Raw genomic sequence first — 21,938 nt, 5'->3', positions numbered from 1 at the left:
CCTGAGCTGTGCTAGCTTGGCCAAGTTATACGGTGTCTCTGAACCTCAGTTTTCTCATCTCTAAAGCAAATGCCATATCTGCCTTCAGTATCCTTCTGAGGGGCTTATGAGTTGAGGTACACAAAAGTGCTTTGTGCTCACCAGTCTAGAAAGTAGAGTATAAAAAGGGAGGAAACGAAGAGTTAAAAAAATAATGAATTCGTGTATTTATCTCTAAATTGCTTACTAATCACTAAGCAAAAGCTATTGCCAATATTATCAGAGTCAACTACTTAGCATGTCACACTTAGTACCCTGAAAAAAATACCGGCAAATGCTTTCTGCAATAAATAACCGTATGTGCACTTGCAATCCAAATTTTGCTGAGAGAAGAAAGTGGCATTGTTTGGAAATACATCTGGCTGGATTCTTTCTCTTCTTTCTCCCCCTCTTCAAAGCATATTCAAGGACAGTGGAGTGAACCTGAAAACGAGAAAAGTTCAACTTGAAAGAAAATGCCATTTTCATCGGAGGAGTGAGGTAGTAATTCTTCTTTGAGTTCCTCTCTTTAGCAGGCACCCGTATTTTCACTTTTGAAGCCTTTATATTTGGTACTGATTCCATGAAGAGTATTGCTCAAGACATACAGGCTCCATGGCCACCTGCCTTGCTTGATTAATGGGGCTGTTCTGAGAAATCATGGCCTGAAGGAGACATTTTTAACCAGTTCTGTCAGAAGGACTCACTCTGTTGACCTTCCCCGATTTCAGCGCAGGTTCTCCCAAGAGGCACGTGAGATTCTATAAATAGCCATCATTTGTAAAATATTCCAGAAGACTCACCTCTGAAATAAGCCCATCACACTAAATAACTTTCAATTATTGACGCGTTACCATCTCAATGAAGGGGCAGTCATTTTTACATAGAAAAAGAGCATTAGAAAATAAAACAAGATTTTTTTTGAACACCGTCAAGGAATGGGTTATTGATGACCAAGTTTTAACATATTTTTAGAGAGAATTCCCTATTTATTCAATCTGATCTATTTTGTCCTTCAGGTTTTCTTTACTTAAAAAAGGAACGACATATAAAATAGGAAACTCCTCAACTGTATTAATGCGAACATATTTTTTATTGAAGAATGAATGCATTTATGCTAAAGAGTCGTTTACATTTGTTGTGAAGCAGCAAGCGTATCTCCAAGAGGTGCATATTCCCCTCGATGTGACTCCATGCTTATTCTACATGCCTTAACACCGGACCCACACTCGGGGGCACACGTACACACACACAGACGCAGACATGGACACACAGATACACAGACCAAAACGCCGGCACCACTGCTCTCTGGATTCAATAAACTCTCATTTAAGGCTTCTGTAAGGTGTCCTAGTGCCCCTAAATTTATTACCAGAATTCGAAACAGACTTTCAGAAAGGAGCAGTACCTGGGAAACTAGTCATCTGCTCTCGGCCTTAAATGCATGGATGTTAGCCAATCCTTTCAATGTCATTCAATATTGACTCTTTGCGTTTATGATATGTAAAGATTCATCAAACTGAGAAAACTCAGGCTCTCTTAGTGAGAATTTCTCATTAGAAATACCGAACAAACTGGCAACTCTGACCCTAAGAGATCAATCCGATTGGAAGATAAGGTCAGATTTCCCTTTAGAATGGACAGAGGTTCTCTAGATAAGTCTGGTTTATATCATTTGTCTCCTACTCGAGCGTAGTGTTGAGTGATGGGTCAAAGATTCCTTAGTGATACCAACTCAGATTTGAAGCTTGCCATGAAAGGTTCATCAGAAAGGACCATCAACTAAATAAGTTACCATAAATCGGGGTTGAAGAAAGGACAGCCCACAAGGAGCTTGTTCAGTCGCTGATAACTCATTCCCTTTTTCCAACCTATCTGTGGTGGTAGTCTGAAACTCCCACTTTGTTTGATTGTTTCTTTCATCTGCTTGGTTATTTTCTTCCCTTTTGGTGTCCTGCAGTGTAGGGTGAGGCTGCATCTCTGTGGGGATGGTGGCGCGGACTGGAAGGGCGGAGAGGGAGGATGGGGCAGGCGGAGGAAGGGGGCTATTAGTAGTTCCGAGTGTTCTAAGAAGATAGATGAAGTGAATACAATAAGAGGGTACTACTTGATATACTTATGTAATAAAAGCACTACCTTTAACTGTGAATTAACTGCCAACTATCAGGTTGTTAGCTGTAAAGCTCAATAACAGCTGTGCTGATTTGCTTACTGAGGAGAGAATCTGAAGCCAGCCAGGGGAGAGGAGCTCTCAGGATCAGCCTGAGGTGTTCCTTTAGTCCAGAGGCCTCCTCGCCAGCAACAGCACTCACCACCTCCCCACACAACTAGGGATCCTATAGGGGCATCTAACATTCTTGTTGGGTTTCATAAGGCAAGTTGGGATGGTCCATCACATAAACAGCCGCAGTGTATTTGCCTGAGAGCGCTGAAAATCGGCATGGAGAGCTCCTACAGGGAGGCATTGGAAAATGAGAAAAAAAAAAAGAAGACCAGAGTCTAGAACTTTCCTCCCCAGCCACACTCCCACCTTCCTCATAGTCACAGCAGCAGCAGATTTCAATGTAATTACTTTAATAATACATTTCTTTAGATTTAGAATTGCTCTTCTGAATTTAAAAAGCTTGGTCAGCCAATAATTTGGCAGTCTTTTCATCCCAAATTTGAATCATTGCTTATTCATTGCTTGTCTTGAATGCCTTGACCAATGCTGCCTTTGCTGAAGCATCCTCAGTTCACTCAGCCGTCATCGGATTCCAATTCCTGGGACACCTCTTCCGAGGAGCTGTTCCTGTGGATCCGGCCGTCGCTCTTCATACTGTGGAAAGTCTTCTTGAAGGCCTCCATCATGGCGTGGGCCAGCTTCTTGGCCTCCAGCTTGCTCTCGCACTCGACAGCGTGGCAGTCCATCTGGTAGGACAGGTCGTCGTTAATCTCCCTGTAAACCCAGGCGAAGATGTCGGGGCTCACGTTGTGGTCGGCGGTGCAGTAGGCAATGCGGGCCACCTGGAAGGTATCCATGTGCACCGTGGCCTCCCCTTTGTGGTCGAGGTGATGGAGCCACACTTGGAACGGTCGGATTTCCAGGAGGGCATTGGCTGGAAAGACGTCTTCTCGGGCTAGCGTGTGCTTTTTCCAGAGCTCGATGACCGGCTTTTCTGTGCAGCCTGACAAAAACTGCATGCCTGTGGTGGGGACCTTACCCAGATAGGTCACCTGCAGAAGTAAGAGAGGAAGAAAAAGGAAGAGGTCAGCAGTAGGCTCTTCGTTCTGCTTGTTCACTGATGTTCTCAAACAATCATGGCGTCACCCTGGCAGGATGGAGAGACATCTTTCTTGCTCCCTAAAAGAATAACTGTCATCCGAATTTATATTTTTTCTCCCTAACAAGTTGACCCCTTGGCAAAGGTACTGAAATTTAAAAATAGGGTTAAACTTTAAAAATTAGAGTTTTAGAGACCTACTCTCCCTCCCTCAGCTCCCTTTTAAACTCAAATTAGAATGAATGATTATGATCTTGTCCAAATTTGGCATTTCTTTGACACCATAAATCCACTTGAAGTTTATTTTCAACCAAACACACGCAGAATTTAATGATAAAAAGGAGTCAAAAGGATGTTGCATCTGAAAAACAAAATCTTTATTAAACTTATCTCCGACTCTGGTTCTCTTTCCAAATCACTAAATGTCTGATTTCACCTAAGCTACTTGCTTCTAGCAAATGCCAAGGACACAAAAACTGTTCTATTTAAATTATGGCCTAAAACATGACTGTTTTCTCACCAACATAAAGTTTAAGCAATTCTTGAACTGATGGGCATCTGGTTAGAGTGATAAAAAATGAAAGATCTACAGATAGGTTAAGATTAGAACCCTGGTTTATCAAATAGCTAGATGGGCAATACTAAAACAAAGAAAAATAATTCCAGGTGATTCAGATAGTGTCCTTTAAAAAATTGGTTTATGATATACCAAGAAAAGATGCTCATTCTCTCGTTTTTGTTTTTTTTCACTCGTCAACATGGATAGACCCTCTACCCCTGGGCACCTGCATTATGGAAACACACAAAACTGAAGAAATCATTTAAGAAATAACACAAAATAGTACGTAATTTGGCTCAAAATTAGAGGCACGGATGTAAGTGCTATGAATTTTAGGAAAAAAAGACCAGAAAAAGGTCCAGAGAAATGGTGAGAACTGAGAAAGGACAGTTAGCCACAATGATTCCAAATCAATGTTTCTGTTTAATGGGACAATAAAGTCCAGAGACAAAAAGTTCAGGGCACAGACGTTAAGTCCTGTTGCATCTTTTTGTGTTTTGGTTAGCTCTTATACAAGAGTTCATTGGCTAATCCCTTTAAAAAGATGACTCTTAGTAAAGAGGCACAAGTGCTGCCCACCCTAGAAATATTTACTAGGAATCTATTATGTACGATGGCAACGTGCCAGGTGGGCATGGGGGAGAGGGAGGATGGAGAGGTCCAAAATCAGTGGAAGAAAGTAGCTGAATACGTGTTCAGAGCAGCGTTTTTGAGGCAGGTGAAGATGAGAATAAATCCCAGCTCATCAGTTCACCGGGTGGGTGGTCCTGGACAAACCACCAGCCCTTTGCACATGCACAGATACAACTATGATGCGAGGCAGCCCATGAAAAGGAGAGGCGAAGGGTACCACCAAGTACCTGAGCATTTAGCAGAGCCAGTGATGGCACCCACCGTGCTCATGGAACACCTCTGGGAGGGGAGTCATTGGATTTCAAAGCATCAGAGCTTCAAAACCTAGATAGGAGCCCAGCAAATCAGATGGTAAGCAGGAAGAAGGAGCAGGAAGGCAGGGGCTGCAGTGGGGAAAGGCCTCACCTGTCTGGGCACATGGGGCACTTTGGCCTGACCACACATTTGCCCTAAGACAGCCATGAAGGAGAGACAGATGGTCCATGACCGCTGGATAAAAACAGGCTGAACTTTGAAAGCTGGCCTTGCATGCCCTCTGAGGAGTCAGGTCTTCTCTGCTCTTGATGGGATGCCACTGAGGGTCTACAGTCCAAGGGGTACCTGGATCTGATGGAGGTTGTGAACTTGGACGGCTTGACAGATGCCAGGAAGAAAGACGGATGGGGAGAGCTGCCTAGCAGCAGGATGATCAGGCAGGAAGTTGTTGCAGCAGCACAGCCAGGAGACAGGGGTGGCCTGACTTAGGAGTGGAGGTCGTGGGAAAGGACAGTGGGGACAGATGGGAACGAGATTCAGAGGTAAAACTGACAATACCTGGCAATACACTGAAGGGGGAAGATGACTCAGACAGACACTGCAAGTGCCTACACTCCCCAAGGAGGCGGCTGGGTGAATAGTTCCTTGTCGCTCTGGATTGGAGTCACACACTAAAGGTGGCTTTGTTAGGAGACGCACAAGATGCGGCTCTTGACTTATACTACTTACTGAAAATGTGCTTTCTGTATATGGTATTTATGATATCTTTATTAACTGTTAACAATTTTTTTAATTGAGGTGAAATTCACATCACACAATATTAACCTTTTAAAAATGTACGCTTCAGTGGCATTTAGCAGTCAAAATGCTATATGACTATCAGCTCTGTCTAGTTCCAAAGTATTTTCATCACCCCAAAGGAGACCCCGGCAGTTACTCTCCACCGTCCCCTCGCTCCAGCCCCTGGCAACCACCCATCTGCTTTCTGTCCTTATGGATTTACTATTCTAGATAGTTCATACAATTAGAATCACAAAATATGTGACCTTTTGTGTCTGGCTTCTTTCACTTAGCATAATGTTTTCAAGGTTCATCCAAGATGTACCATGTATCAATACCTCATTCCTTTCTATGACATCTTTACTTTTGGAAGTGGAAAAGCAAATGGAGTAAACTAGTTTTAGCGTTTGACGTGAAAAGTATTCTTTCTTACTGTCCCCCCGGAAACTAGAAATAACTATGTTTATATTTGTTATATTTGATAGAAACATTCTTCAGAGGAAGGGAATCTCCTTTGATGTGCTTTAATCTCTCTCTCTCTCTCTCACACACACTCTCACACAAACACAATTTTTTAAAAAAATTATACAGTGGCTTCTATCATGATATAATTAAAGGATGAGTTTTAAAAACTTTATTGTAAGTTGTTGATGGTTCCCTCCAGTGGAAAGCAACTTAATAATAGTAAAATTTTGACAACTAAGAAAAAAATGTATTCCTCTCATAAATATTTATTACTTAAAAACTAAAGATTTTAAGGGAAATAAAGTTTTATGTTGGAAGTGTGCTTGAGAGAAGAATGGAGCAGAGATTATAACTCAAAGAGTTTAATACGACAACAATGAAAGCTATTTAATAATACGCAGACACTTATATAAAAATTTTTTTTAAACACTGAGGTTCAATGTATACATAGATGTAATCTCCTGGCACTAAAGTTACTAGGAAAGTAATATTTATTTACTGGCCCGGTTTCACTAGTATCACCTAAACAACACACTATATGCACCAAGCATAAGGTCCCACATTGCTGTTCATATACACCTGCAGCCAAATGAAGCCACACGCTGAATAGTAATAACTAATATTTGTATCACACTTTAGGTAAAAAGCACTTTGCATGCATTAGATCCATTGACAGCCCTGTAGGTCAGGATGGAATATTATTATCACTAACCCGATTTTAAAGACAAGAACCTTAGATGGGGTGGTAGCACTGGGGTATTGAATTCCTAGACCACTTTGCTATTAGATGAGAGTCGTTTCCTTGTAGTTTCACTTTTCAGCCACTTATTCATTTTTCCCATCTTTGGGCTGTCAGAGAAATTTTAGCTTTGTATGAACACCCTAGAAGCAGTGGGTCCTCCCAAAGAAAGAATAGCATTCTGTTGTTTCGTGCTTTTGTAAATGACACTCCCTTCCATGCCTGGGCATTTCTTTAAAATTTATTCTTGTTTTATAACTGCAGAAAGTAAGATTCAAAATCCTAAACTTTTCAGGTAAAACAGAACACAAAAAAATAAGGTAATATATATTTATATGTTTTATATAAACATATAATATACACTTTTTGCAAATATTGATTATATGTTTATAATATGTATATTATCTGTTTTCTAAAACTCAAAAACACATATAATCTATTTACAACGAAATCAAAGAAAAAATACTTTTAATCTAAAGAACTGCAGACTTCTGGCATCTTTCCAAAAGTTTTCTGTGAAAGGAGAGACATAAACAAGTTCTACCAGCACTAATCCTGAATATTCCATTAACTTCATCTTGCAAAGTATTCCTAAACCTGCATATGGAGACAGGCTAAGAGCAGATTATGTGATGATGCCTCTCAACTTTGATATTGACAAGGGCCAACGTTCACACCAACTGTTTGCTGGAGCACCACAACTTATGTCTGCTCTCAACTGGGATTTGCAGTGGAGGCCACAGAGGCTGTAGTGGACAGACATGCCCTTCCTCCCAGCACAGAATTAGCAAACATGTATCTGAAATGCCAGAGAACCGCTGATTCTCCGGTGACGGCAGCTCCAGCCCTGATACTTGAAAATACCAGCCTCTTGGCAAGGCTCTTAGGTGAGTCTTCTCTGATAAAAGTGCGCTAACCCTGCCCAAACCTTCCCAAACAGTCCCGGTAATGAACTGCTCTCTGGTTCCTGTAAGGTGTGGCCAACACAAAACATGAGTCAGAGGGTCTAACTTATACCACTGGGTGAACCTTGGGAAGTCAATGAAATTTTGTTTTGTTACCAGTGGGGAGTTGATAACTTTGTCTGAAACCCCATGAGATTACATAAATACAAAAAATTATGTTAACAAGGGTACTTCTTTTTTTTTTTTTTAACATCTTTATTGGGGTATAATTGCTTTACAAGGATGTGTTAGTTTCTGCTTTATAACAAAATGAATCAGTTATACATATACATATGTTCCCATATCTCTTCCCTCTTGCGTCTCCCTCCCTCCCACCCTCCCTATCCCACCCCTCTAGGTGGTCACAAAGTACCCAGCTGATCTCCCTGTGCTATGCGGCTGCTTCCCACTAGCTAGCTATCTTACGTCTGGTAGTGTATATATGACCATGCCACTCTCTCACTTTGTCACATCTTACCCTTCCCCCTCCCCATATCCTCAAGTCCATTCTCTAGTAGGTCTGTGTCTTTATTGCTGTCTTACCCCTAGGTTCTTCATCACATTTTTTTTTCTTAAATTCCATATATATGTGTTAGCATACGGTACTTGTCTTTCTCTTTCTGACTTACTTCACTCTGTATGACAGACTCTAGGTCCATCCACCTCACTACAAATAACTCAATTTCGTTTCTTTTTATGGCTGAGTAATATTCCATTGTATATATGTGCCACATCTTCTTTATCCATTCATCCGATGATGGACACTTAGGTTGCTTCCATCTCCTGGCTATTGTAAATAGAGCTGCAATGAACATTTTGGTATATGACTCTTTTTGAATTATGGTTTTCTCAGGGTATATGCCCAGTAGTGGGATTGCTGGGTCGTATGGTAGTTCTGTTTGTAGTTTTTTAAGGAACCTCCATACCGTTCTCCATAGTGGCTGTATCAATTTACATTCCCACCAAGAGTGCAAGAGTGTTCCCTTTTCTCCACACCCTCTCCAGCATTTATTGTTTCTAGATTTTTTGATGATGGCCATTCTGACTGGTGTGAGATGATATCTCATTGTAGTTTTGATTTGCATTTCTCTAATGATTAATGATGTACAGGAAAAGAATTATCTGAATAGAGTTTCCCTAGAAATGGAATAAAAAAGAAATCTCTAAGTAGAGTTTCCTTGAAAATGGAATGCAAAATGATAAAATGATGTACCAAGACACTCTCCCCTCAGAATGACCCCTTTAAATCAGCCCTGCTATCTTCCTTACTGGCCCGGGTTCCAGAATCCTGACTCTGTGCACTTTCCCCTAATAAGTCAATTATTTACTACCTGCCTGCAGATATCCTAATGATCCCATTACGTTCTCCAGAGTCTGGCATTCACCCATATTGCTGACTATAAGTCACTGAAAAAAAAAAACTATTCAGGCTTTAAAAAAGTGAATTTCTCTTTAATTTTTTATATATAATTTAATAGAAATGTGCCTTATGGCTCTGCTTTTCAAGGGAGACAGAGTAAAAACTTAAAAAAAATTATCTCAAAATACGAAAGATTCAGTTCTGCTGTGCATGCAGCCATGCCCTCTGTGGTTATTGGACCACAAAATACATGTGTCTCAATAAATAGAAACCCTTGAAATACAGGGCTTTATCCATGTATCCCTTTATGTCAACACTGTTGCAGGGATTTACTCTAACTGTATACAGAGATCCCTTCTTGCCAGTCTTTCTCATGTGGGAGACTTGCTTTCACACCCTCTGTAGGCACATCCTCCTTATGAGAACACAGGACTCAGTGTGCAAGGCTGCCTCGGGGCTTCCACCACTGATATAGCTGTGTAGCAATGTCGGGTCTGTGAATGAGAACGCTGTGATCCTGCCCGTCTATGAAAATATGAAAGAAGTGAATGTTTTCTACATGAATAAGTCCCTTCTGAGCCTCATCCTTAGGGGTTGCTATTTTCCGGAGCCGCAAAGCAGACGAGAAACACAGAGTCGCGAAATTGTTCCCTACGTGTCCAAAATGGTAGACAGATTTTTTTCAAGGTGCCACCTCCCCAGGTGCTGGGAGAAAGGGCCTTGGGAGACAACAAGAAGATCCTTCAGGAAGAGTAACAAGCCGTTGGAAATAAATACTGGCATCTCTTCCATGGTTGCAGAAACAGGCTTTGGGCAAGAAGCTTATGAATCATTCAGAGAGAAATAAACAAACAGAGCAAAGAAAAATAAAAAGTTTTTCCCTCTGTGTCATTCAGTGTCATAAACTGATGCCCAGACACAGACGTGTGTAATGTGTGTGAATCGGCTTTGCCTAATCCCAGCTGAAGAAAGTATTCGAGGATATTCATGGCGTGTAAAAATACAGAGAGGCCACGGAGCCAAGGGGCCCGCCAGAGTGTCTGCAGCACTTACAGTGTCTGACCAGGTGAGACCAGCGTCCTCAGAATTTCTCCTTCCCACGCATGAGTTTTCCAACACCGCAGCCAGCTCTCCATCCATGAATCACCATTCCCTTCTCATCTGAGGCAAAATAAACCCTGGCTGCCTGTCCTGCATCCTGGTGGCCGAGCCAGCACCGTCGCGTTCCTTCCTCTTGGTGGCCGGTGCATATTTCATTCTGGCCTGAAAAACCCTTGTTTAAGACCCTGACTCATCTTACCTTACACTGGACAGGCAGGTGGAAAGGGTAATACCAGGGTCCCTAAATGAAGATGTGAGATGGAGTGGATGATCACGTAAGAAGCCAGGCACCTGGTTTCCTGGGGTCTTCCACCTTCCAGGCTGGATAAGCCCAGCTTCCCAACTTTGGAAGCCTGACTTCGGTTCAGTTTACTATGGGGTTTCTCCGGGATGACACGTCAAGAACAAAGATTCTCCAGAGGCCTTTCTTGGGATATGAAAGATCTTGTTGCTCTTTCATTGTCTGTAGGAGACTTCCTTTCCCCAGCTGACATAAAAAAGATGATAGAAACACAGGATGGAGAAAACATAACTGGGAATCCCAATAGCTTTTGGGTTACAAGGCAAAAGATGAGAAAAAGAAAAGCCACTCTTACTCCTAGGCCAAATATCAGAATCAAGCTCTTCTGCTCTCACGTTAATTCCCATTTGCACATTTCCAAGAAAAGGGAAAGGACAAAATCCTGAGATTTATGATGTAGGCTTGAATCTACTCCTTCCTGGCTGGTCACAGAGGAGCAAGAATTCACTAAGCACTTTGGAGAGTGGGGATGGATCCAATACGCCAATGACCTAACAATCCACAATGCACAGACAGAAGTAAAGCTAACCATAACCTTGAACTTGAATAATCTGCTTTAAGCCATGAAGACAATATTAAAGGATAAATACTGTGCACGGTGAAATCTATGAAGTTATTGTGAGAAAAATGAAATTGATTAGCCTTGAAAATTAAATTTATTTACCTGTATTTTCATTTGATAAGCATTCACTAAGCACCTACTGGAAACCAGGTGTATCAGTGAGTAAAACTGATAAAACTCTCTGCCCTCTCGGGGCTGACATTCCAGCTACATAGAAGATTCTTACGACTGAGTTTACAGAACTCAGCATTACACAGGCAAGTCTGGCGTCAGGGAGGAGAACATGCATGGGCCTCTGGGAATGTTTTTGATGAATCGGAAAACTTCTCTTGGGTTCAGAAAGGTCTTTCCTCTCATATGGCATAACTGGGATGAAAAAAGTCCCCATTTAGATTCTATTCCTTGGGTCAAGCTGTATCTCATGAAGGCTTATTAGTCTTTACATTCACTGTAGTTTGGCTTCCTGAGATGCTACCATGGTAGAGGGACCAGGCAGGTCAATGTCTTTGGAAGACTGCCAAGGGAGAGGGAAAGTGAGTGAGGGCTAGAAAGTGAAGGAGGTAGGAGATTCAAGGCTGACTCTGCCTCCCAAACAAGATGCCTCCCAAACAAGATGCCACTGGTAGTCTACATTTGCCCTGGCGACTAGACAGGTGGGGTGCCTGGCCTCACTTGACACCTGTGTTTTTACTCCCAGGATGCTCCAGGCACATCTAACTAATCTGCCTTCATTGAAATCTCATAGTAAAATTATAAGTTGTTTTAGGCAGCCCAGCATCTATTCTACTCTTCTTTGGTCTCTTCCTTTATTTTGGAGATCCAAAGAGCAAGTTTTCCCAGTGTTCAAACTCAAGGTACTGATAATTGTATTGCAATAAATTCCTAATGATTCAAAGGTATATCATCAGCATTATGGGCTTTTAGAGCTAAATGGGGCCAGTCAGACCAATCTAACACCACCCCTTTGTTGCAGAGATGATGATTCTGATACTTGCCCTGAATCACACAGCTGGTCCCTGAAAGAGCAAGGTGTGGAATGAAGGTCTCCACCACAAGGCCAAGGTTCTTTCCACTACTCCAATCTCTTCTCCAGAAGAGGATCTGGACACTTTTTTTCATTCTTATATCATCTACTTCTCTCTGGCCATTTCTTCAATTGTCTACACTGAGACCAAGGTCTGGTCAGGGACACGGAAAGGTGACGCGCACTCTACCAGGACTTGTTAAACATTCTAAAAGGAGGTTGGAATCGGAGTCAAACTGCCCTTAACCTGAGATGTGTCTGCATAGCTCAGGGATTTAAATTATGATGCTAGCATCAATAATTGAAAGAAGGTGACAGGAGTGCATACCTAATATTCAGATATCATATTCCTAAAGGCCTCTGAAATGGTTCTTTACAAAGCAAACAATCCCTATTTCAAAGAATAATTCCAAAGAGTAAATAGTCAACATGTGCTAAGTGTGCCCCTACCCTGCTCTTTGTGGGTCAAAGAGCACGCCAGACGACAAGAGATGTGGAATAGCTCCAGGCGCCAGGCACCAGGGTGAGCAGGCTTTGGCACAGCCCTTAACCAGGACAGTCTGAGAGGCCTGAGCTCAGTTCACAGTGGATCTGGGCATCCTTTCTCATTGCAATAGCTCGAGGGTCCTACTCGTCAGTTCTTCAGGCTCTTTTAACTCATTCCTAAGAAGCCCAGATGATTCTGGACCAAAACTACAGTTTTCTTCTCCAGAGTGAGTCTTGGGTCTCATTCTGGGGCCTATTTTTTGGCAGATCTACCTCATCCTCATCAGGATAAGAGGAGACCCAGCCGTCCTATGGCTAGACAAGGATGGGGACCAATTGTGGTCATTCCCCATAAGGCCATCCTTCAAAGTATTTTGCCTTATATCTCTTTGGCCAGGCTTGGATGGCTGACCAAGAGGCAGGGGGTGAACCTGGCTGCCTGGGGTAAGCCTACCTCTGACTTTAACAGCACATTTCGGTTATCCCTAAAGGGGATGGTGATGACCCAGAAAGGCTTACAGACTTACTCATTTTTTCCCCAGTAGTAGCAACAATGCTGGCAGTAGAATGCAGATTTTCTAACATGCATATCCTCTGGAGCACATCTATGCATATGCCTTTGTTTAGTGCTATTTATTTCAGTAGCTTTCCTAAGGCCACACATATTGATAATACTTTTTTTTTTTTATTTAGCAGTTCTTCCCAAGTATTGGAATGGGTTATGTTGATATAATCTATAAAAATATTAATAAAAATTTTACTGGAAGATATATTTTCTTTTTATTATGTAAATGTATATCATGGTGGGGAAAAGCAAATTTACTAAGACCCAATATCAAGAAATAATTATGTGCAATTTTTGCATTCTAACAAAGAGATGAACATTGCTTCTGCTGTTAAATACAGCATGTGTCTCACAATTAGGAATTTAAGTGACAGATTTATTTCTGTTATTCATATTACAGCTTAGTTCCACTGATGCAGAGTGACTTGAGACGCTGTGTCCCATCTTGCATTTATCAAGCAGTCCCAATGTGCAATTTGTCCTGTCAGTTGGCTCTTGGATGTGTGAAGCTTGGAAATATTGTCATTGTCACTGTCAAAGACAGAAGCAATTAATCTAGAAGGCACTGAAGTGTGCTTCGGAAGACAAAGTCACTTAATAAAAATGATATCACATTAAAACATATATTCCCTCATCTGGCCCCTTCTGGTGAGCTGGCCCAAGGATGGTATAACCACCGTTCTACTCAGTGGCACAAGAACAGTTTATTCCGAGACAAGTCTGATATCTCCTCTTCTGCCTTCTAATCCGTGGAATATACCAAAAAGGGAGAAATCCAGTAGAGCTCTCTAGGCCCTTAAATGTTCACAATGAGAAAATTCTCTAAATGATAAATCAGTATGAAGCACACTGCCTGTGTGCTATCCTGACAAATGGATTCAAGGGACAAGCGCTGGTGGCAGGTAAAAGAATGTCACCAATTTTTGTCCTTATAGCACTTTATCAATTCATTTTCCTTAGCACACAACTTGTTAGGAATGGGCCAGGAAAGGCAGTAAACATTGAGAAAGAATAACGTAGAGACAACATTTGGTTGAAGGTAATAAAATAAACACACCAGTCTGCTGGCTACAAGTCTAGAGCTCTTAATAGTAGGCCAGTGGAGGTTTGAAACAAGAGAGGTACTGTGAGGCTAACTAAACGCGGAATTACCAAGTAGTCCAGAAAAATGAAGACTTACGTTCAAACAAAACCTTTATGTGAACGTTCAAGGTAGCTTTATTTGTAATAGCCCAAAACTAGAATCAGTCCAGAGGCCTTTCAACAGGTGAACAGTTAATTGTGACACATCCATTCCATGGAATACTACTCAGCTAGAAAAAATGAACTACTGATACATGGAACAACTTGGATGAATCGCCAGGGAATTCTACTGAGTGGAAAAAAAAAATCCCCAAAGATTACATACTGTATGATTCCATTTATATATCATTTCTGAAATGAAAACATTTTAGAAATAGAGAACAGATTAGTGGTCGCCGGGGGTTAGTGATGGAGGCGAATGGTGGAGGTGGGGGGGGTGGTTATAAAAGAGAAACACGAGTCATTATTGTGAGGGACTTGTTCAGTGTCTTGACTGTGGGGATAGATACATGAATCTACACATGTAGGAAAATTGTATAGGGCTAAATACACAAACACACATAAATGAGTGCAAGTAAAACTGGGCAAATCTGAATAAGATTGGTGGATTGTATGAATGTGATATTAAATCATAGTTTTGCAAAGTGTGATCATTGGAGAATACTGGGAGAAATGTATATGGGGTCTCTCTGGATTACTTCTTACAACTGCATGTGAATCGATTCTCTCAATGCAAATTTCAATTAAAAAAATCATCTCATCCATTTCATTGAGTTAGTTTTCTAATAAAACTACCTTTTACCTATAATTATTTATCAAAATTTGCAATATATTCATGTTGTTCTGACCAATGGATATACATATTAATTGTAAGGCTAACTCAAACCAGAGAAATATTTTAACTTAAACATGTATTATATTTTAGAAAACTATTTTTGAAAATGTCAATTTTATACATATATATATATATATATATATATATATATATATATTGGGCTGGCAAAAAAGTTCCTTCAGCTTTTAAGTAAAAATAAAAGACATTTTTCATTTTCACCAAGAACTTCACTGAACAACGTATTCACCATTTTGTTCCACTACCTTCTGCTACTTTTCAGGCAACTTCGTAATTTCATTTTCGCAAAATTTTTTATCTTTTTGAGCAAAGAACTGTTCCAGGTGCCTTTTACAGTCTTCCAGGAAATTGAAATTTTTTCCATTAAGAGAATTTTGTAAAGACCAAAATAAATGAAAATCTGAAGGTGCATGCCTGGTGAATGTGGCGGATGAATCAGAACTTCCCAGCCAAGCTGGAACAGTTTTTGCCTGGTCAGCAAAGAAACATGTGGGCTTGAGTTATCCTGATAGAACATTATGCGTTTTCTGTTAACTAATTCTGGACGGTTTTGGTCGAGTGCTGCTTTCAGTTGGTCTAACTGGGAGCAGTACTTGTTGGAATTAATCGTTTGGTTTTCCGGAAGGGGCTCATAATAGAGAACTCTCTTCCAATCCCACCATATACACAACATCACCTTCTTTGGATGAAGACCGGCCTTTGGTGTGGTTGGTGGTCGTTCATTTCACTTGCCCCATGATCTCTTCCGTTCCACATTGTTGTACGGTATCTACTTTTCATTGCCCATCACAATTTGTTTTCAAAATGGAACGTTTTCATTATGTTTCAGTAGAGAATCGCATGTGGAAAAGCAGTCAAGAAGGTTGTTTTTGCTTAACTTATGTGGAACCCAAATATCAAAGCGATTAACATACCCAAGCTGGTGCAAATGATTTTCAGTGCTTGATTTGGATATTTTGAGTATGTCAGCCATCTCCCGTGTGGTATAACGTTGACTGTTCTCAATTCATGTCTAGATTTGATCGCTATCAACTTCAACTGGTCTACCCAACCGTGGAGCGTCGTCCAGCGAGAAATCTCCAGCACAAAACTTCACAAACCACTTTTGACCCTTTTGATCTGTCACAGCACCTTCTCCATATACTGCACATATCTTTTCTGCATTTCCGTTGCGCTTTTACCTTTCTTGAAATAATAAAGCGTAATATGACGAAAATGTTGCTTTTTTTCTTCCATCTTCAATATTAAAATGGCTACACAAAAATTCACCAATCTTGGTAAGTTTTTTTTTAAATGTACCCTGATATGACAGCTGTCACAATACAATCTAACAAAATCATTTCGAATGAAGTTAAAGACAAGGAAGTGCTACCAGAGCCAGCATACAGAAAAAAAATGAACAAACTTTTTGGCCAACCCTATATATACGTGTGTGTGTGTGTGTGTGTGTGATATATCAGAGGACATGTGACAGAGTGGGAAACAGATGAATAAACAGCAGCTCTGAAATCCATTCTCTCCCTTTCTTCAGGGAGAGGGGAGATGACCCTGGAACAGAGAGAAATAATCTCCTTGTCAACTTGTTAACAGCAGACCTGCTATTTGCTAGCAGGCAAGTCCTTATCTATGGAATACTTTATGTAGGATGTACTTGTTTGCCTAGAGTTGCTTGTGCTGGAGTTATGGCACATGGCTTCCAGGAAAATGTCTCATAGGCTATGTAACGAAGTATAAAATGGAGATGTTTCTCTCCCATCCATTCTTCTAAGGGCTCACTCATCGTTCCTAAAAATCACTTCATCTCCCCTAAATTGCCTACTTTCTCTCTCCCCTTCCTCTATTAAGATGATATATAAGCTCCTAAATCTTGCTGCTCTTTTTAAGGGGGAGAGAATATTCACTTTTTTTCCTCTGTGACTCTTCTGTTCATGTGATATTAAAATAAATAAATCAGTACACCTTTAAAAAAATGGAGATGTTTCATATTTCTGCGTAAGTAGTATAACTGCATATAGAATAAGGTATCTTCTATGTTAATTCGGGCTAGACTGTCTGTGATGCAGCAAGAAAGGACTGAAAGAGATGCACTGACAGTCCCAGATGTCAGCTTATTTTGCCTGTGCCTTCTGATTATTTGTTTCCCTGAAATTATTAGCGAAGTTTGGTACAGGATGAGATTTCTGATTTGAATATCCAACACTGTATGTAATCTCACAGGGTAATAAATAGAAGACTTTCAAGCATACACTTACTTATATTAGGATGACATTCTGTGGGAAATAGAAGGGTTATTAGAGACCACGAATGAAATGTGATAAAGTTTATGATTGTTAAAGAAGACCTTGTTCATGATATGTTTTAAACTACCAAAAATAAAATAGCTAGCTAGTGGGAAGCAGCCGCATAGCACAGGGAGATCAGCTCAGTGCTGTGTGACCACCTAGAGGGGTGGGATAGGGAGGGTGGGAAGGAGGGAGACGCAAGAGGGAGGGGATATGGGGGTATATGTATATGTATAGCTGATTCACTTTGGTATAAAGCAGAAACTAACACACCATTGTAAAGCCATTATACTCCAATAAAGATATTAAAAATAAATAAATAAAGATAAAAAAATAAACAGATGCTGGTTTGGTATTTAGGTTATATTGACTACATTTTAAAAAGTCATGCAGCAATTGTATTTAAAATTACAGTATTTAAAACATGATCAAAATTAAATCCTTTGCAACTATTTAAATGTATGATGGAAATATTTGCTATATACTTAAAAATGTGTGGTCAGCTACAACACTTACACATTTTGTAAAAAACTAAACGTAACCCCTAGAATATGTCTTACTTGACTGTTGTGTGAAACGTCTACTCATAACTAGAGAAATGCAAACTAAAACCACATGGAGATGCCTTTCTCACCCATCAGATTGGTGAGAATTAAAAAGTATGGCTCACACTGTGCTGGCAAGGCTCTGAAGAAACAGACACTCTCATATATTGCTGTATATGCAGTAAACACTGACACCGATACAGAGGTGTGCTTGTGTGTAAATGCATACATTCACACACGCATTCCTATTTCTCTCAGCAGTGACCACTGAGAGACTCTGCAGCAGTGACACGCCAGTAGCAAGGCACACACCTGAAACCCAAATCCTGGTTTCTAAATATCATTCTCCACTGAAAGGAACCAGTCCTTCTTAGAGAAATAGTTGAGTCCAGAGCTGGCACATGAAAAGTATGAGATGATCTTGAAATATGCTGCGCCACAAAGTAGGAAAGTGCTCAGAGAATGACAGAAATATGTCCAAAGGACAGGGCACCAGCTTTTAAAGGGGCTCCTGTTAACCAAACCGAGGACAATTTGACCATCAAAATAAATAATGATAGTAATGATTACAACCCACAAAATAAGTAAGAATCCACGAGTCAATGTTGATATAAATAGATAAAGTTAATGGGAGAGAAGAAAAGTTCTTATAATAGAATAAAAACTAGTAAAGGTAGAGATGATGAGATTAGAAAATCACCATTTGGCAACCACCGTAGTAACAGACGGTTCAAGAAAAATAAGCATCAATGAACGCTAAAACAAGGGGCTAAATATCTGCTGAGAAGTTGGATATTTATATAACTTCAAAGCATCTCCCCACAAGATGCCTAGTAATTACAAATGGAGAGCAGTCAATTTTCAGGAGAGAAACTTAGCAGACCCCATCACAGCAAGTGACAAAGTAATGTGCACTGTGAAGGACACAGCATCACTTCTGTGACCTCCCCGCTAATCACCTGAAGCTGATCATGTGGAAATGTTGGACAAACCCAAATAGAGGGTACTGTTTAAACTTCAAAAACAAAAAGGTCAGAAGGACAGAAGGGAAAAAAATGGGAATCTGTTCTAGATTAAAGGACACTAAAGAGACCAGTCATGTAATCCTGGATTGCATCCTGGGCCATCATTTATTTTTCTTTTGATATAAAGTACATTAGTCCACAACTTTCAAAATATCAATAAGGACTTTAGATAACATAATAGTACTGTATAAATGTTAATTCTCTGATTTTGGTATTTTATAAGAGAGTAACCTTATATATAAATATAGATAGATAGATATAAGGATATATAAGAATGGTTATATAAGATAATACCTTAGCTTCTAGCAACTACACCCCGATGTATAGGGGCATCATCTCTTATCATGAAAGGGGGGATGGGAAATGAATGATCAAGTAAATAAACATTTTAGAATCATACATATAGAAGTAGTTTATAATAACTTTTCAACATTTTTGTGTCTAAAATTATTTCATACTAAAAAATTTAAAAGAAGATAAATGAGTATATGTGCCCCTGACTCAACGCTAATTTAAGTAGAAAATAAAAAGAGTTTTATGAGCATATGTAGCTGACTAAGCAATGTTCATCTTCTGAAGGGTAAGTGTGTGATCAAAATCCACCCCCTCATGCCGACTGAATTAATGTAGCTTGGTGACACGTGACAAATTCTACTCTAATCGTACCGGTGCACCTAAATCCGGGGATTTAAGTGGGCATGTGACAGGTTAAATTTTCTTCCATAAGCAAGCAGTACCTTTAGCAATCAAATCTGTAATGACTCAAGAGCTTTAAATGTCATATTTACCTTCTGTTTCCAAATAGAAACCAATGCATGATGTAAAGATCATTTTTAATCACTAGCATCATCAGAATTGTACATTCTTAGTTAAAACTTATCTTGGAAACATAGCTTTCCTGCTCTCTCTTTGATAATATTGTTGCTATTTGTCTCTATATCAAAATTATCACACTGAAAAAAAACTCCTATAGGATTTTCCTACTGGATTTCTTTTTAAGAAAGGAGAGTGATATCAAATATTTAGAAATACAGAAACAAGTACTTATAATATAGAGGCTTGTGTATTGTAGCTTTGAAGGGTGTCTTGTTAAAGTCACAGGTGATGAGTATATTCTTGAGAGGAGAAAAAAGAAGGAAGTTTCTCTTTGAATGCTGGGAAAACAAGAATACAGAATGAAGCAGAATCACAGGATCATTTTGAGATGAAGGACCACTTCAGCAAGTACATTGATTTTTATTAAGAGTGCACTTGCACTGGAGCAAACGTTTCAAATCTTGATGGATTTAGGAAAAGCAAGAAGGTCTTCTGCTATTTTTCAAGAAGCACCTGCTCAGCGGTCAGAGTCTTACTTTCAGCCACAGCGGAGTGGTACCAGCAGCGAAAAGGTGCCATCACCATCCAGTAGACAGATTCAGGACCACCTCCCTCCAACTTGCTCAGCAGAAACAAAGAGCCATGGAGGCCATCAGCCTAGATCAACAGAAAATGCAGCCTGACAACTCGAGGTGGAGACCTGTGAACAGCATCAGAAGGGACATATGTGTGGACAGCAAAGGGAGAACAAGGAGAACGTCCTGTCCATAATTTTTGAAGCCCTTTGCAAAGGGGCCTGTCTGACTCTCTAGACCCTGGAGACTTCGTACACATAAAGCAAAGATGCAGAAACCATGACTCACAGGTTCAGGCCAGGAAAGCAGGAAACCTGTTTTAAAAAAAAATTACTCTCATTGTTTTAGTATCTCCTTATAAAGGTGAAAATCTTCCCTGTAAATTCACTGGATCTTACATATGGGTCTTGGCTTATTGATTTTGTTTTTGGTTGAGTGCATTCTACTCTTCCAGTGCCATGTTCTCACTTTCTCTCCATCACCTGCCCAACAGGGAGGCTGAGATGCTTAATGTGGTGAGATCTAAAGGGACCTAAAGGACAGTCCATGGGCGTGCAGAAATACAAAGCCCTGTCACTGAGAGAGCCGGTGCTGGTTCAGCCCATCTCTCCTCGTTCTACCAGGAAGGTGGTGTGACAGTTAATTTTCTACTCAACGGGGTCCTGGAGTGTCCAGACACTGGTTAAACATTACTCTGGGTGTGTCTGTGAGGATTGTTTCTGGAGGATATTAACGTGTGAGTCCTTAGACTGAGTAAAGCTGACGGCCCTCCCCAATGTAGGTGGCCGCATCCAGATGAGGGCCTGGATAGAATAAAAGGTGGAGTAAAGGAGAATGTGCTCTCTCTGACTGACTGTCTTCAAGCTGGGACACTGGTCTTCTCCTGCCTTTAGATTTGGACTCAGGCTGCAACTACACCATTGGCCTTCCTGGGTCTTAGCGTGCTAACTGCAATTCTTGGGAATTCTCATAAGCCTATTACTTAGAATAAATCTCTTAATTATATATATAATACACAGAGGATCCCCCACCTACAGTGGTTCGACTTACAGTCGTAAGTACGATGACCGTACGATGGTGCAAATGCGACATGCATTCAGTAGAAACTGTACTTCAAATTTTGAACTTGAACTCTTTTTCCAGACCTGCAGTATGATTCTTTCTTGTGATGCCGGGCAGCAGCCGTCACCACAGCCCCTGCTCAATCAGACAACCACGAGGGGGAACGACTGACACACTTTCAACCATTCTGGACCCAGACAACCATTCTGTTTTTCGCTTTCAGTACGATATTCAATACATTACATGAGAGAGTCAACACTTCAGTATAAAATAGGGGTTTTTTTAAGATGATTTTGCCCAGCCGCTGGCTAAGTCAGTGTTCTGAGCACATTTAAGGTAGGCAAGGCTAAGCTACGATGTTTATTTAGTAGGTTAGGTGTATTAAATGCATTTTTGACTTATGACGTTTTCAATTTACAATGGGTATATCAGGATGGAACCCCACTGTAAGTCAAGAAAGGTCTTTATATAAATAAGTCTATCTATTAGTCTTTATCTGGTATGTTCCAGACAGAGGCCAGCTGGGTTCTGGACAAAAGACCACTGTGACTGACTCTGGGGGATGCTGGGATGAGTTGTCACTGAGATTGACATTGTCATCACAGCCTAATCTACACACCCTCCCCTTCCTCCCTGTGCATT

At 40.5% G+C, this 21,938-nt stretch overlaps 1 protein-coding gene across 2 annotated transcripts in view; it reads right to left on the bottom strand.

Annotated features, from left to right (window-relative positions):
- Window positions 1-1,092: 1,092 nt before the first annotated feature.
- Window positions 1,093-21,938, bottom strand: part of PID1 (phosphotyrosine interaction domain containing 1) — a 258,676-nt gene continuing 237,830 nt past the window's right edge. For both annotated transcript variants that reach the window (XM_067740317.1, XM_067740318.1), the window contains one exon: window positions 1,093-3,234. In XM_067740317.1, coding sequence (XP_067596418.1) covers window positions 2,758-3,234 — 477 coding nt within the window. In that variant the 3' untranslated portion in view covers window positions 1,093-2,757. The remainder of the gene's footprint in view (window positions 3,235-21,938) is intronic.

This window comes from Pseudorca crassidens, chromosome 6 (genome assembly GCF_039906515.1).
Source record: "Pseudorca crassidens isolate mPseCra1 chromosome 6, mPseCra1.hap1, whole genome shotgun sequence".
Classification (NCBI taxonomy): domain Eukaryota; kingdom Metazoa; phylum Chordata; class Mammalia; order Artiodactyla; family Delphinidae; genus Pseudorca; species Pseudorca crassidens.
Note: the sequence above shows the minus strand (reverse complement) of the source record. Positions and strands in the feature narration are given on the sequence as shown.